Here is an 18,564-nt window from a genome sequence, read left to right on the forward strand (position 1 = left end):
TATATAGCCTACTGTAGGCTATGCACCTATATTTTGAGTTGTTTGCATTGAGCACCACATATTTGAAGTAAAATACACTATAGGGCAGGCTATACAATCCAAATTAGAAACCAGTCATATGATTAAAAAACACTAGGTCATCATGATGAGGCTTGGTCAAAGGGATTTGCCTTTCATTTGAAGTGGCAGACTATGATGACCATTATGACAACCAGATATTCCAAACTCTTTGTGACGTCTGAATGAATGTTTATTAGGCTATGTGTCTCTGTCAGAGTTGCCAAGGAAACAATTGAGGAAGTTAAGAATCTTGGTGCCTTTTCGATTTTCAACCAACACATCCGTACCACCATCGACCGAGCGTCATGTCTAGGAAGGTGGGTATGTGTCACTGAGGTATAAAGAACGGGTATGCGTATGTATGTGATGATGATGATGAGATGATGAGGTACTGGCAGGTAGTAGTGATGATGGGTCCTTTGCGAACGAACGGCTCTTTTTGAACGGTTCTTATTGGAAAGAGACGTTATTTGGGCTCCCTGATTTGCATACTGCTTATTGAGCTAAAAATGTTTTCCTAAAGACAGTGAATCTTCACCGCAAAAAACAATAAATAGTCGGGAGAGCGTGTCAATCTGGTCATTTTTTTGCAGGCCATCTAATAATTTGGCCAGGTAAAAATGTACTTGATCTGACATAATGGTAACCTACCTTTTCTGCTTTATATTGGATATTCGCACCTTTTTCATGGTTCTAGGTCGATTTTGAAGAATTTTGAACGAAGAGCTGTTTGAGAGACAAATGAACCGGTTCTTTTACGTGAACGGAGACAAATGAGCCAGCTCACTGAAAAGACTCGGAATGCCGGTCACAAGCCGAAAGTCTCTCATGCGCCGGAAACTTTTGCGCGCTCACACGTGCGCAATGGCTGACAAACATCAGGATGTGTAGTAGGCTACCCTTTTAGCTAATTCATCAAATAAACCCAGTGTAAATAAACACATTTGCTGTAATCCGTTCACTGATACACTGACACATATGGTCCGCAACATCATGGCAAATGGGTGTTATGGCAAATGCCACCTGTACAGATGCTGCTTGATGCTTCCGTTGGTTGACATGGGCAAATAAGCCTACAGCAGCGTTACAGAATAATGCAGCCAATTTAATACCTAAATCCCCACTGTATAACAAATCCAAAAGCTTTGCTATCAATTTAAAATGTTAAATTGATGTTTATTTTATATGTTGGTTAATAGTTTCCTTAGGTGTCATCCCAAACTGCACCCTATTACCTATGAAGTGCACAACTTTTGACCAGAGACCATTTGGCCCTGGTCAAAAGTAGTGCACTATATAGGGAATAGGGTGCCAGTTGGGAAGTAACTATGAGTATTTTGTGCAACATTTTTTTTTCCGTTCAACAGGGTGCTCATCAACATCAACAGGCTTCTCAGCAGATCCCCTCTTTGGTGGAGCTGGATGAGGTTGACCTGGAGGAAAATGAGGCGCAGGTCAACGTTAACCCACTTCCTGTGAGTCGTTTAGTTGTTTATACACCTGGAAAGTTCTGGACATCAGTTTAGATTGAATGGTGCACAGGTCATTCAAAATACATAGGCAGGAATAAAACATTCAGAACAATTATATAGGGTGCCATTTGGGACATTTGGGACGAAGACTTAAGTTTCTGAACCATACTGTTGCAGATTATACAAAGATCTCATATGTTACCCTATTCCCTTTCTAGTGCATGACTTTTGACCAGGGCCAATAATGCTCTGGTCAAAAGTTGTACTCTCTAGGTTATCATTTAGGATAGACTCTCTATCTTTTTCTGTTGATGGCCATTTTGATAAAACAGAGTTTAACAACTCACTCCAACAAGTTGATTTATGATGCTGTAGTCTGTGGTTAATGAGATTGATTTTGTTTTGTCCTTCAGGGGCTGACAGGGGCAGTTACTAGACTTATGGTTGGCTTTAGGGTACGTATCAACACCTAAAACATATGTATTTACATCATGGTAAGTAACAGCTGCAAGTAGGTTGGTGCTCTGTAACAATGTACCAGTTATGTACAGTATGTAACTACACAGAATGTAAAGAAGGACTAATTCATGAAGAGAAAATCCTGTGCAGAGCAGTGTGTCTTGAGATCCAGGTGCTGGTTTTGGTAGGAACAACTTGTTCATGGGTGTTAAGGTAGGTTAAATATTTTTTATTTTACTAGGCAAGTCAGTTAAGAACAAATTCTTATGTTCAATGACGGCCTAGTTCAGGGGCAGAACAACAGATTTTTCCCTTGTCAGCTCGGGGATTTGATCTAGCAACCTTTTAGTTACAAGTCCAACACACTAACCAGTAGGCTACCTGCCGCCCCAGTATTCTAAATGTACTGGGTGAGGTAGGAGCTGACATAGGAGCAGGTGTCCTGGTTAGAGGATAAGGAGAGAGACTTGAGGTTGTGTTTTAGAGAGTCTATGCTCCCGTTTATTTGCTCTTCTTTAAATCATAATCCATTCAGTTTCCATTACTGACTTGTTTGTGTGGTTGGATACTGTGAGGCACAGATAACAGAAATAAAAGGATAAACGCAGGAGAGTTCTTCACAACTACACGGGTTGTTTGGCTCTGAACTAAAGGACAAAGGAACTCCGCTATTTAACAAATGAAATGGGTTGCAGGTGTACACAGAGCATAGAGATGTATAGAGATCTCTAATGCCCAAAATCCTGAATAACATGGGCAGCGCCATTGAAGACTAATACGTAGAGACCTCTACACATCTCTATGGCTTAGCCTGTTAACTAAAGAGTGTGAGAAAAATGACAGCCTTTTCTACAATGGGACCACATTGGTTGGTGGCACCTTAATTGGGGAGAACGGGCTCGTGGTAATGACTGGAGCGGAATCAGTGGAATGGTATCAAATACATCAAACACATGGTTTGATACCATTCCATTTGCGCAGGGTCAGCCATTATTATGAGCTGTCCATGTGTGGCTGTGCGGTCTGTGTGGTTTCCAGATGTAGAGTAACCTGTCAGTAGTTTAGGATCAAGCTAGACTAGAGAGAGGCTATAGATCACTGAAGGTTTATGAAGGTTGGTTTTGTAGAGCAATGCTGATGCACTTTTGACCTTAAAGTGGCAATCTGCAGTTCGAACAATAATAAAGCGGGCGCCCCGCCACTGTGTCGGCAAACCGCTGAGGGTTGGGGCTGGAGAAATCTAACCACCCTCAAATTCATAGACAAAGCTATGGATGCAAAATACTGACCATCCAAAATGATAGTTTTAACCATGTTTTGAGGCTATACAGTGTTCGTTTACAATTACCGGTAATGAGTGCAGGAATACACCCCCCAAAAAACTACAAAGTACAGTACAGACATAACACACCAGAGACATTGTGGATTTTTACATCATGGCTTTTGGTGGGAAATATGGACTTAGCTATGTATATCTGTTGAAATGGACACGGTACAGATGATGAAGTAACAGGCCTCCTTGTGTCTGCACTGTGTCTTGGTACAGATGATGAAGTAACAGCCCTCCTTGTGTCTGCATTGTGTCTTGGTACAGATGATGAAGTAACAGCCCTCCTTGTGTCTGCACTGTGTCTTGGTACAGATGATGAAGTAACAGCCCTCGTGTCTGCACTGTGTCTGCACCTTTAGAATTATGACCATTGACCATTGATAAGATCAGGTTAGATCTTTCCATTTAACATTGATTCAATACTAGAAACCCAGAGTGAAGTTTTGAATCCTTGCACTGATTTACTACTATATATTTACTACTATATATTTACTACTATACATTCACTACTATATATTTACTATTATACATTTACTACTACGTATATATTTACTACTATACATTTACTACTACGTATATATTTACTATTATACATTTACTACTACGTATATATTTACTATTATACATTTACTACTACGTATATATTTACTACTATACATTTACTACTACGTATATATTTACTACTATATATTTACTACTATACATTTACTACTATATATTTACTACTATATATTTACTATTATACATTTACTACTATATATTTACTACTATACATTTACTACTATATATTTACTACTATACATTTACTACTATACATTTATGACTATACATTTACTACTACGTATATATTTACTACTATACATTTACTACTATACATTTACTACTATATATTTACTACAACATATTTACTACTACGTATATATTTACTACTATATATTTACTACTATACTTTTACTACTATATATTTACTATTATACATTTACTACTACGTATATATTTACTACTATACATTTACTACTATGTATATATTTACTACTATATATTTACAACTATACATTTACTACTATGTACATATTTGCTACTATATATTTACTACTATACATTTACTACTATACATTTACTACTACGTATATATTTACTGCTATACATTTACTACTACGTATATATTTACTACTATATATTTACAACTATACATTTACTACTATGTACATATTTGCAACTATATATTTGCTACTATATATTTACAACTAAACATTTACTACTATATATTTACAACTAAACATTTACTACTATACATTTACAACTATACATTTACAACTATACATTTATTACTATACATTTACTACTATATATTTACTACTATACATTTACAACTATACATTTACTACTATATATTTACTACTATATATTTACTACTATATATTTACTACTAAACATTTACTACTATACATTTACAACTATACATTTACTACTATATATTTACAACTAAACATTTACTACTATACATTTACAACTATACATTTACAACTATACATTTATTACTATACATTTACTACTATATATTTACTACTATACATTTACAACTATACATTTATTACTATACATTTACTACTATATATTTACTACTATAAATTTACTACTATATATTTACTACTATACATTTATGACTATACATTTACTACTATATATTTACTACTATATATTTACTACTATACATTTATGACTATACATTTACTACTATACATTTACTACTATATATTGAGTACTATACAACAGTTGTTTCCATCTTTTTAAAGATTTTCTTCTTTAATGAGCCCAATATGTAAAATTCTACCACTCCACCTTAATGCCTCAGATATTTTAGAAATGTCATTACACACTGGTCTGGAAGTACTATTTTATTCACTTTTTTGGACTTGGCCTTAAACCAGAAAGGGGGGCATGGCATGCTTAACATCATTGGTTCCCAACGAGGGCTACTAGGACCCCTGGGGTACTTGGCCTATCCACAGGGGTTACTTGAAAAGCTTACTGGTAAAATGCATGAGGTACTCCGGGCAAAGCAAAATTCAGTTGGTGGTACAGTAACCGAAAAGGGTTGGGAACAGTTATAGTTGTGGGGTTTGTGTAACCAAAGTTGTTTTGCCATGGCAGGAGGATGACGTGGAAACTCAGTTTGGACAGGTCCACTGCACCATGAAGGGGGTTCCCAAGGGCAGCCGCCCCGTCATCATGACCTTCCATGATATTGGACTGAACTGTATGTTTTGTTGTTGTTGTGAGAGAGCCCTGTCTGGGCTATCCAGTTGATCTTAAGTTTAGTTTATTGTTATTGTGCACATCTGGCTAAGAGCTAAGTTCCATTCCATATTGATATGTATCTAAACCAGTGAGTGCACAGCGCTTTGATGACAAACAGAACTTTAAGCAAATTACTTGTTTTTAATATGTTAATTCAGGCTTGCATGTCATGATCTGTATACAGTCCCATATGGTTGTTCTATTCAATTCAATGTCAATTTCAAAAGCAACAATGCACAATAAAAAAAACATTTAGGAGCACTTGGCTGAACTTGTCTTATATTCTCCTGTGTGTCTAGACAAGTCGTGCTTCAACCCCCTGTTCAGCCACGAGGACATGCAGGAGATCATGAGGCACTTTGCCGTGTGCCACGTTGATGCCCCTGGGCAGCATGAGGGTGCCTCCACTCTCTCCACTGAGTGAGTGACCAGTGCCAACCTCAATTAGCAGCATGAATTTGTGCTTTGCAGGGGGGTTATTGAGTTGAAGATTCTCTGCTGGTTGCCGTCCTCAGTGTACCATGAAAATGAATAGAAACAAATTAGTCAGATCCAATGATTTCACATGGCACAGATCCCATCTGTTGTTAATCTTAGTGGACACTGGGATCTAGTCCCATCTGTTGTTAGCCTTAATGGAGACTGGGATCTAGTCCCATCTGTTGTTAGTGGAGACTGGGATCTAGTCCCATCTGTTGTTAGTGGACACTGGGATCTAGTCCCATCTGTTGTTAGTCTTAGTGGACACTGGGATCTAGTCCCATCTGTTGTTAGTGGACACTGGGATCTAGTCCCATCTGTTGTTAGTCTTAGTGGACACTGGGATCTAGTCCCATCTGTTGTTAGGGGAGACTGAGATCTAGTCCCATCTGTTGTTAGTGGACACTGGGATCTAGTCCCATCTGTTGTTAGTGGAGACTGGGATCTAGTCCCATCTGTTGCTGGTGGACACTGGGATCTAGTCCCATCTGTTGTTAGTGTTAGTGGACACTGAGATCTAGTCCCATCTGTTGTTAGTGAACCCTGGGATCTAGTCTCATCTGTTGTTAGTGAACACTGGGATCTAGTCCCACCTGTTGTTAGTCTTAGTGGACACTGGGATCTAGTCCCATCTGTTAGTAGACACTGGGATTTAGTCCCAGCTGTTGTTAGTGAACACTGGGATCTTGCCCATTTGTTGTTAGTGGAGACTGAGATCTAGTCCCATCTGTTGTTAGTGTTAGTGAACACTGGGATCTAGTCCCATCTGTTGTTAGTGGACACTAGGATCTAGTCCCATCTGTTGTTAGTGAACACTGGGATCTAGTCCCATCTGTTGTTAGTGAACACTGGGATCTAGTCCCATCTGTTGTTAGTGGAGGCTGGGATCTAGTCCCATCTGTTGTTACTGGACACTGGGATTTAGTCCCATCTGTTGTTAGTGTTGGCAATTGATGTTATTCTTCAATAACACAAACTACAAAGCAGATCAGGGGGAGAAAAATAGGTTTATTTGAGAAGGACAAATCAAACATGTTATGCTGAGAGTTAGATGTTCAGTCTCCCCTGTCCTCAGCTTTTCTCCACTGAACAAAGGAACAGGATGCCATTTATAACCCCCCCCCCCCCCAATCTAGCCTGGGGTTGACCAATCAGAAGTCCTTGCAGTACAACTTGGCCAATGGCCAAATAACAAGTATCCTGCTCCCAAGTCAATGTACAGACCAATGAAAACGTGGCACACGTAGCTCCGAGTTCAGGAGTGACATTCCACAGATTCTAAACAGATGTTGAACTGAAAACCAACTCCTATTGATCTCGTCCTCTGTGTTGTGTATTTATCTTCAAAATATTATTATATTAGTGAACACTGGGATCTAATCCCATCTGTTGTTAGTGTTAGTGGACACTAGGATCTAGTCCCATCTGTTGTTAGTGGACACTGAGATCTAGTCCCATCTGTTAGTGGACACTGGGATTTAGTCCCATCTGTTGTTAGTGAACACTGGGATCTAGTACCATCTGTTGTTAGTCTTAGTGGACACTGGGATCTAGTCCCATCTGTTGTTAGTGAATACTGGGATCTAGTCCCATCTGTTGTTAGTGGACACTAGGATCTAGTCCCATCTGTTGTTAGTGAACACCGGGATCTAGTCCCATCTGTTGTCAGTGGACACTGGGTTTTAGTCCCATCTGTTGTTAATGGACACTGGGATCTAGTCCCATCTGTTGTTAGTGAACACTGGGATCTAGTCCCATCTCTTGTTAGTGGACACTGGGTTTTAGTCCCATCTGTTGTTTGTGGACACTGGGATCTAGTCCCATCTGTTGTTAGTGAACACTGGGATCTTGTCCCATCTGTTGTTAGTGGACACTGGGTTTTAGTCCCATCTGTTGTTAGTGTTAGTGGACAGCAGGACTAAGAGCAGCTGCCTGCCATGCAAATCCACTGTCACATGGCACCTGGTCCACAAGACTCTTAAACAGTCAACATCGGGGACTGGGTCACTGATAGGCTACTGTAGGTCACTCTACCTGAATGTTCAGGTAGAAGAAGTATCCAGTGAGAAAAGAGATGATATTCACAGGGTAGAAATACAGTGAAAAGGCACCAACAGATAATAACAAATGGATGATACATTTATTTGAAACATGTCAACAACAACCACATGTTTGAGAGACTAGTTTGACACAATAACATTATGGCTGTGTCCTAAATGGCACCCTATTCCCTTTATAGTGCACTACTTGTAGGTAGTGCACAATATAGGGAATAGGGTGCCATTTGGGACACATCCATGACTTGTATCGTGTTAGTGATGATGAGGAGCACTTGAGGTAACTTGTGTTCTGGTCTTGCGCTGCAGGTACACCTACCCCTCTATGGACCAGCTCTCTGAGACTCTCCCTCAGGTCCTCAAGCACTTTCGGTAAATCACAAATCAATGTTTATTCGTCATATACACAGTTTACAGCAGGTATAAACGGTGCAGCTAAATGTGTACTGACAAGCTCCCGCAACAGTGCAGTCCAAAATCAATATAAATATTATTTAATATATACACTACCGGTCAAAAGAGTATCTGGAGCATCAACATTTGTGGGTTCGATTACAGGCTCAAAACGGCCAGAAACAAAGACCTTTCTTCTGAAACTCGTCTGTCTATTCTTGTTCTGAGAAATGAAGGCTATTCCATGCCAGAAATTGCCAAGAAACTGAAGATCTCGTATAACGCTGTGTACTACTCCCTTCACAGAACAGCACAAACTGGCTCTAACCAGAAAATAAAGAAGAGTGGGAGGCCCCTGTACACAACTGAGCAAGAGGACAACTACATTAGAGTGTCTAGTTTGAGAAACAGACGCCTCACACGTCCTCAACTGGCAGCTTCATTAAATGGTACCCTCAACACACCCGTCTCAACGTCAACAGTGAAGAGGCAACTCCAGGATGCTGGCCTTCCTGGCAGAGTTGCAAAGGAAAAAGCCATATCTCAGACTGGCCAATAAAAAGAAAATATTAAGATGTGCAAAATAACACAGACACTGGACAGAGGAACTCTGCCTAGAAGGCCAGCTCTATATATTCTGGTTAGAGCCAGTTTTGCTGTTCTGTGAAGGGAGGAGTACGAGATCTTCAGTTTCTTGGCATCTAATGATCAATTAGCCTTTTAAAATGATAAACTTGGATTAGCTAACATAACGTGCCATTGGAACACAGGAGTGATGGTTGCTGATAATGGGCCTCTGTACGCCTATGTAGATATTCCATTAAAAATCAGCTGTTTCCAGCTACAATAGTCATTTACAACATTAACAATGTCTACACTGTATTTCTGATCGATTTGATGTTATTTTAATGGACAACAAATGTGCTTTTCTTTCAAAAACAAGGACATTTCTAAGTGACCCCAAACTGTTAAACGGTAGTGTATATTTAACCTTTGTTTAACTTGGCAAGATTTCCCTTATGATTGATTTGTTTTACAATTGAGAAACACCTGTTTTAATAAATGCTTTCAAGTGTTACCCTACGGGATCAAAAACACATTTATTATGTGGATAACTAAATATAAATTAAATTACATTCACATAGAGGTTTACATCCTCTTCCTATTAGAAGCTTCAAACTCCCATCAAACCTCTTCTTGTTTCCCTTCAGGTTTAAGAGTATCATTGGACTGGGCAGCGGTGCTGGTGCCTACGTCCTCGCTAAATTTGCTGTGAGTGGATTTTTTGTTGTTGTTGAACTCTTCTGTTTTTGTTAAATTGAACAGCCATCATTTAACTAGGATTTAAACCCAGTAAAAGTCCTTCAACATACCACAGTGTTGATACTGACAACACAATCTTGATCATTTTTATTGCCAAGCAAATCAAATCAAATTTTATTGGTCACATACACATGGTTAGCAATGTTATTGCGAGCGTAGCGAAATGCTTGTGCTTCTAGTTCAGACCGTGCAGCAATATCTAACATGTAATCTAACAATTCCACAACAACTACCTAATACACACAAATCTATGTAAAGGAATGGAATAAGAATATATACAGTACATATAAATATATGGATGAGCAATGACAGAGCGCATAGGCAGATGCAATAGATGATGTAAAATACAGTATATACATATGAGATGAGTAATGCAAGATATGTAAACATTATTAAAGTGGCATTATTAAAGTGTCTTTTGGAATGTTCTTTTGTTTGTACACATCTACACTGTTCTGTACTGTACAGACACTGAATAGCCTGTGTGATGGTTATCCTCAAGTTAGACTAACCACTGAAACAATGAAGCTTATAGTAGATATCACAACAAAGTTAATGTTGTGGTTGTTTCCTGCTCTCTGAATCCTAAATATGTCCCAAATGGGTTGCGCTATGTTCTTCATTTCTTTATTCTTCCTGTCTACAGCTGAACCATCCAGATAAGGTTGAGGGACTTGTCCTCATCAACATCAATGCACGTGCCGAGAGCGTGATAGATTCACTTACACACAAGGTAGCATAGCATAGCATAACTAACATAGCATAGCATGACTAACATAACATAGCATAACATTACATAATTAACATAGCATAGCATATCATAACTAACATAGCATAGCATGACTAACATAACATAGCATAGCATAGCATAACTAACATAGCATAGCATGACTAACATAACATAGCATAGCATAACTAACATAGCATAGCATGACTAACATAACATAGCATAACATAACATAATTAACATAGCATAGCATATCATAACTAACATAGCATAGCATGACTAACATAGCATAGCATAGCATAACTAACATAGCATAGCATGACTAACATAACATAGCATAACATAACATAATTAGCATAGCATATCATAACTAACATAGCATAGCATGACTAACATAACATAGCGTAACATAACATAATTAACATAGCATAGCATAACTAACATAGCATAACATAGCATAGCATAACTAACATAACAGAGCATAGCATAACATAGCATAACATAACATAGCATAACTAACATAACAGAGCATAGCATAACTAACATAGCATAACATAACATAGCATAACTAACATAACAGAGCATAGCATAACTAGCGTAACATAACATAGCATAGCATAAGTAACATAACATAGCATAGCATAACTAACATAACATAGCACAGCATAACTAACAGAGCAAAGCATACCATAGCATAATTAACATAACATAGCATAATTAACATAACATAGCATAACTAACAAAGTTAAGTGCTTTAGAAAATGTAAATAAAAGAATATGCAAGATCTGTATTCGTTTTTTTTATTATTATTAAGACCCTCCAACATAACAATCCACATTGTGGTGGGTCTTTCAGGCTAAGCTCATGGTGACATGCTGATTTACTCTGATAGAGTTAAATTCTTAGGGGATTATGTAGAAATATGCTTTAATGTCCTTTGTGTTTGCTCAGAGCCTGGCTTGGAGGAGCCTGCACACACCACTGTAAACTCCCAACTCTCTCTCTGTTCAGATGACTGGCTGGATCCAAGCACTGCCTGATCATGTTCTAAACCACATGTTTGGAAAGGTAAATGTTAGATAGAAAGAGGAACTATAGTAGTACTAACACCTTAATGACTATTTCATCTACTACACTACAACCACTGACAGTCCGTATGGAAAGAGCAACATATTGTTTTGAAACATCCTAAAGATGTAGCTTTGTTTAATAAACTGTCAATATAAGACTTCTGTCCCCCTCTGGAAGCTACACTTCTGTCCCCCTCTGGAAGCTACAGTATATGCATGATTATGAATGATACAATTACATTTATATTTAAATAGCTATGAATTGTTGTGAAACATCAACCCTTTGTTATGGATGTTTATAGTCAGTGTCATAACATATTACATGTGTATTATAAGGCATTATAAACTATGTTATAATGCATTCTAAGTATGTACATCATAGAAAGCGTTACCATTGAGATTTGTTCTTTGCGCAATAGGAGGAGATCCAGAACAACCCTGATCTGATCGCCACATACCGCAACCACATCACCAATGATGTCAACCAGTCCAACCTGGCCCAGTTCTTCAAGTCCTACCAGAGCCGCAGGGGCCTGGAGATCGAGAGGCCTGTCCCAAGGGGAAACATTAACGCCAGAACTCTGAAGTACATCACACAGACCGACTCAGCATCAGGACCCGGACTCTTACCTGGCCACATGACCTGACTAGGGAAACTCAGGGCCCTAGCTACTCATGATCGTTTCAGTTATGATATTGACTACGAGTATTAGTTATAATATTGACTACGAGTATTAGTTATGATATTGACTACGAGTATTGGTTATGATATTGACTACGAGTTTTAGTTATGATATTGACTACGAGTATTAGTTATGATATTGACTATGAGTATTAGTTATGCTATTGACTGAGTATTAGTTATGATATTGACAGTATTATTTATGATATTGCCTATGAGTTTTAGTTATGATATTGACTTGCGAGTATTAGTTATGGTATTGACTACGAGTATTAGTTAAGATATTGACTACGAGTTTTAGTTATGATATTGACTACGAGTATTAGTTATGATATTGACTACGAGTATTAGTTATGATACTGACTACGAGTTTTAGTTATGATATTGACTATGAGTTTTAGTTATGATATTGACTACGAGTATTAGTTATGATATTGACTATGAGTTTTAGTTATGATATTGACTATGAGTTTTAGTTATGATATTGACTATGAGTTTTAGTTATGATATTGACTACGAGTATTAGTTATGATATTGACTATGAGTTTTAGTTATGATATTGACTATGAGTATTAGTTATGCTATTGACTGAGTATTAGTTATGATATTGACTGAGTATTATTTATGATATTGACTATGAGTTTTAGTTATGATATTGACTACGAGTATTAGTTATGATGTTGACTACGAGTATGTCACGTCCTGACCATAGAAAGCTTTTATTTTCTATGGTAGAGTAGGTCAGGGCGTGACAGGGGTTTTTGTCTAGTTTATTTATTTCTATGTTGGTTCTTGTTAATTTTTTCTATGTTGGGGTTTTGTCTAGTTTATGTATTTCTATGTTGGTTCTAGTTTCTTTTTTCTATGTTTTTTTTTTTTTATGATTCCCAATTAGAGGCAGCTGGTTATCATTGTCTCTAATTGGAGATCATATTTAAGTTGTTTTTCCCACTAGGTTTTGTGGGAGATTATTTTGAGTTAGTGTATGTTGCACCTCTTCGTCACGGTTTGTTGTTTTTGTTTATTAGTTTATTGTATGTATTGCATAGTTTCACAGATAAATAAAGATGTGGAACGATACACACGCTGCGCTTTGGTCCGCTCCTTTATACAACAAACGTGACAGAGTATTAGTTATGATATTGACTGAATATTAGTTATGATATTGACTGAGTATTAGTTATGATATTGACTGAGTGTTAGTTATGATATTGACTGAGTGTTAGTTATGATATTGACTGAATATTAGTTATGATATTGACTGAGTATTAGTTATGATATTGACTGAGTATTAGTTATGATATTGACTACGAGTATTAGTTATATTGACTATGAGTATTAGTTATGGTATTGACTGAGTATTAATTATGATATTGACTATGGGTTTTAGTTATGATATTGACTGAGTATTAGTTATGGTATTGACCATCAGTATTAGTTATGGTATTGACCATCAGTATTAGTTATGGTATTGACCATCATATTAGTTATGTATTGACTACGAGTATTAGTTATGATATTGACCATCAGTATTAGTTATGGTATTGACCATCAGTATTAGTTATGTATTGACTGAGCAGTAGTTATGATATTGACCATCAGTTTTAGTTATGGTATTGACCATCAGTATTAGTTATGATATTGACCATCAGTATTAGTGATGGTATTGACCATCAGTATTAGTTATGGTATTGACCATCAGTATTAGTTAGGGTATTGACCATCAGTATTAGTTATGGTATTGACCATCAGTATTAGTTATGGTATTGACTGAGTATTAGTTATGATATTGACCATCAGTATTAGTTATGGAATTGACCGTCAGTATTAGTTATGGTATTGACCATCAGTATTAGTTATGGTATTGACTGAGTATTAGTTATGGTATTGACTGAGTATTAGTTATGATATTGACCATCAGTATTAGTTATGGAATTGACCGTCAGTATCAGTTATGGTATTGACCATCAGTATTAGTTATGGGTATTGGCCATCAGTATAGATATGGTATTGACCGTCAGTATCAGTTATGGTATTGACCATCAGCATTAGTTATGATATTGACCGTCAGTATTAGTTATGGTATTGACCGTCAGTATCAGTTATGGTATTGACTGAGTATTAGTTATGGTATTGACCGTCAGCATTAGTTATGGTATTGACCATCAGTATTAGTTATGGAATTGACCGTCAGTATTAGTTATGGTATTGACCATCAGTATTAGTTATGCTATTGACCATCAGTATTAGTTATGGTATTGACCATCAGTATTAGTTATGGTATTGACCATCAGTATTAGTTATGGTATTGACCATCAGTATTAGTTATGGTATTGACCATCAGTATTAGTTCTGATGTTGACTATGAACATTATTAGTTAATTAACCTGCTGACTCCTGCAGGTGCCCTGCTCTGTTGGTGGTGGGAGACAGCTCCCCTGCAGTCGAGGCTGTGGTCGAGAGCAACGCAAAGCTTAACCCAACACAGACCACACTGCTCAAGGTGAGTTTAATGTGTGGCTCAAACAGAAGTAACACTTAATATTACTGTCAAAAGTACTTTGTAAGTAAAGATCCGGAACTACAATGTCATTGACCATCCAAGAACAATACATGTGATTGATAGTGAGAAAGGGTTGTTAAGTTCAAATGACGGTTTTTCGGCCAATGATCTTTTGTCTCTGTCCAATCAGATGGCTGACTGTGGAGGACTTCCCCAGGTGAGCCAGCCTGGCAAACTGACAGAGGCCTTCAAGTACTTCATCCAGGGCATGGGTTACAGTAAGTATCATGGGTTACAGTAAGTATCATGGGTTACAGTAAGTCTCATGGGTTACAGTAAGTATCATGGGTTACAGTAAGTATCAGCTTAGGATAATGGGTCTAATTGGAAGATAATGTTCACCTTAGTGCATGTCAACAAGGGGCGGCAGGTAGCCTAGTGGTTACAGCATTGGGCACAGTAACCACAAGGTTTCTGGATCGAATCCCTGAGCTGACAAGGTAAAAATCTGTCGTTCTGCCCCTGAACAAGGCAGTTAACCGGTAGGCCGTCATTATAAATAAGAATGTGTTCTTAAATGACTTGCCTAGTTAAATAAATGTAAAAATATATATATAAAAACAAGGCATCACCTGTAGTCAGTGGCATCCACAGAGTAAAGGAATGAGAGACATGGAATATTGCTCCTCCACATTATCCCTGCACCCAAACACACAATGTTTCCACTATCCCTGCACCCAAACACACAATGTTTCCACTAACCCTGCACCCAAACACACAATGTTTCCACTATCCCTGCACCCAAACACACGTTTCCACTAACCCTGCACCCAAACACACATTTCCACTAACCCTGCACCCAAACACACAATGTTTCCACTATCCCTGCACCCAAACACACGTTTCCACTAACCCTGCACCCAAACACACAATGTTTCCACTAACCCTGCACCCAAACACACAATGTTCCACTAACCCTGCACCCAAACACCACAATGTTTCCACTATCCCCTGCACCCAACACACGTTTCCACTAACCCTGCACCCAAACACAAACGTTTCCACTATCCCTGCACCCAAACACAAAATGTTTCCACTAACCCTGCACCCAAACACAGCTGTTGTCAGCATGCACTGAGAGAGAACTGAAGAACAATAACTAAAATGTAGCTACCAGCCTCCTAGTGTACCCAGACTTTTTATTTATTTTATTTATTTCACCTTTATTTAACCAGGTAGGCAAGTTGAGAACAAGTTCTCATTTACAATTGCGACCTGGCCAAGATAAAGCAAAGCAGTTAGGGATTAAGATTTCATAGTTTTTGGTGGACTATTCACTTTCTATGACACTGTTGATCATTGTTGTCCCCTCCACTAAGACCAGGGGCTCTATTCAAACTGTGTCGCTGAAGCGTTACAGATTGCGCGTTAGCAATGTAAGGTGATTCCAGTTGAGGCAACGTACTGTGTGTAGCATTTACCATGAATGCCGTCTCCGCTAATGTGGAAACATTGCCTTTAAATTTCAATCATGCTGTAACACGGAATTTCCGTGATACGGACAGAATAGAGCCCCCAGGCTCTGGTCAAAAGCAATGCACTATATAGGGAATAGGAAGTGACAATTGCAATCTATCTGCAGTATTAAAGCTGATCTACCCCCTAAACATTAAAAAATATGTATGCTATGCTAGTTATGCTATGTTAGTTATTCTATGCTAACTGTCTCTCCTTCCTTCCCTTAGTGTCCTCAGCCAGCATGACCAGACTGGTGAGGTCCCGCACCGCCTCAGGCTCCAGCATCGCCTCCTGCGACAGCAGCAGGAGCCGCTCTCACACCAACGACAACCAGCCCGCCCGGGAGCACACCGACGTGTCCATGGAGAATGTATCTAACAGCACCGTAGATCAGACCGTTGTCATGTCCCAGCAGCAAGACTGAGGACGCCTGCTAGTGCCCTGGTCACTGAAAGGTCATAGGTTGTCTCCTAAATAGCTCCCTATTTCCTTTATAGTGCACTACTGTTGACGTCAAAGGTAGTGCACAATATGGGAAATAGGGAGCCATTTGGGACACAGCCCCAGTGTCCCAAAACCCTGACCTCATAACCCTTGTCCTGTCTACCCTACTGCCTGTGTTGCTGCTGACAACACACCTCATAACCCCTGTCCTGTCCTGTCTACCCTACTGCCTGTGTTGCTGCTGACAACAAACCTCCTAACCCCTGTCCTGTCTACCCTACTGCTTGTGTTGCTGCTGACAACAAACCTCCTAACCCCTGTCCTGTCTACCCTACTGCCTGTGTTGCTGCTGACAATAAACCTCATAACCCCTGTCCTGTCTACCCTACTGCCTGTGTTGCTGCTGACAACAAACCTCATAACCCCTGTCCTGTCTACCCTACTGCCTGTGTTGCTGCTGACAATAAACCTCATAACCCCTGTCCTGTCTACCCTACTGCCTGTGTTGCTGCTGACAACAAACCTCATACCCCTGTCCTGTCTACCCTACTGCCTGTGTGCTGCTGACAACAAACCTCATAACCCCTGTCCTGTCTACCCTACTGCCTGTGTTGCTGCTGACAACAAGCCTCATAACCCCTGGTCCTGTCCTGTCTACCCTACTGCTTGTGTTGCTGCTGACAACAAACCTCATAAACCCCTGTCCTGTCTACCCTACTGCCTGTGTTGGCTGCTGACAACAAGCCTCATAACCCTGTCCTGTCCTGTCTACCCTACTGCTTGTGTTGCTGCTGACAACAAACCTCATAACCCCTGTCCTGTCCTACCCTACTGCTTGTGTTGCTGCTGACAACAAACCTCATAACCCCTGTCCTGTCCTGTCTACCCTACTGCCTGTGTTGCTGCTGACAACAAGCCTCATAACCCCTGTCCTGTCCTGTCTACCCTACTGCTTGTGTTGCTGCTGACAACAAACCTCATAACCCCTGTCCTGTCTACCCTACTGCCTGTGTTGCTGCTGACAACCACCCTCATAACCCCTGTCCCTGTCTACCCTACTGCTTGTGTGCTGCTGACAACAAACCTCATAACCCCTGTCCTGTCTACCCTACTGCTTGTGTTGCTGCTGACAACAAACCTCATAACCCCTGTCCTGTCTACCCTACTGCTTGTGTTGCTGCTGACAACAAACCTCATAACCCCTGTCCTGTCTACCCTACTATGCCTGTGTTGCTGCTGACAATACACCTCATAACCCCTGTCCTGTCTACCCTACTGCCTGTGTTGCTGCTGACACACACCTCATAACCCCTGTCCTGTCTACCCTACTGCCTGTGTTGCTGCTGACAACAAACCTCATAACCCCTGGTCCTGTCCTGTCCTGCCCTACTGCCTGTGTTGCTGCTGACAACAAACCTCTAACCCCTGTTCCTGTCTACCCTACTGCCTTGTGTTGCTGCTGACAACACACCTCATAAACCCCTGTCCTGTCTACCCTACTGCTTGTGTTGCTGCTGACAATAAACCTCATAACCCCTGTCCTGTCTACCTACTGCTTGTGTTGCTGCTGACAACAAACCTCATAACCCCTGTCCTGTTACCCTACTGCTTGTTTTGCTGCTGACAACAAACCTCATAACCCCTGTCCTGTCCCTACTGCCTGTGTTGCTGCTGACAACAAACTCATACCCCTGTCCTGTCTACCCTACTGCTTGTGTTGCTGCTGACAACAAACTCATAACCC

The 18,564-nt window shown here is 39.5% G+C and overlaps 1 protein-coding gene across 1 annotated transcript; it reads left to right on the plus strand.

Annotated features, from left to right (window-relative positions):
• Positions 1–101: 101 nt before the first annotated feature.
• Positions 102–16,800, plus strand: LOC115187636 (protein NDRG1-like). Its single transcript, XM_029746606.1, has 13 exons — positions 102–377; positions 1,428–1,535; positions 1,946–1,987; positions 5,476–5,581; positions 5,922–6,042; positions 8,469–8,531; positions 9,764–9,824; positions 10,522–10,608; positions 11,615–11,671; positions 12,093–12,259; positions 14,759–14,858; positions 15,049–15,136; positions 16,604–16,800. The coding sequence occupies exons 1-13, from the start codon at positions 366–368 to the stop codon at positions 16,798–16,800; spliced, it is 1,209 nt and encodes a 402-aa protein (XP_029602466.1). The 5' UTR covers positions 102–365.
• The last annotated feature ends 1,764 nt before the right edge of the window (positions 16,801–18,564 follow it).

The sequence above is a fragment of the Salmo trutta genome, unplaced genomic scaffold, assembly GCF_901001165.1.
Source record: "Salmo trutta unplaced genomic scaffold, fSalTru1.1, whole genome shotgun sequence".
Classification (NCBI taxonomy): Eukaryota; Metazoa; Chordata; class Actinopteri; order Salmoniformes; family Salmonidae; genus Salmo; species Salmo trutta.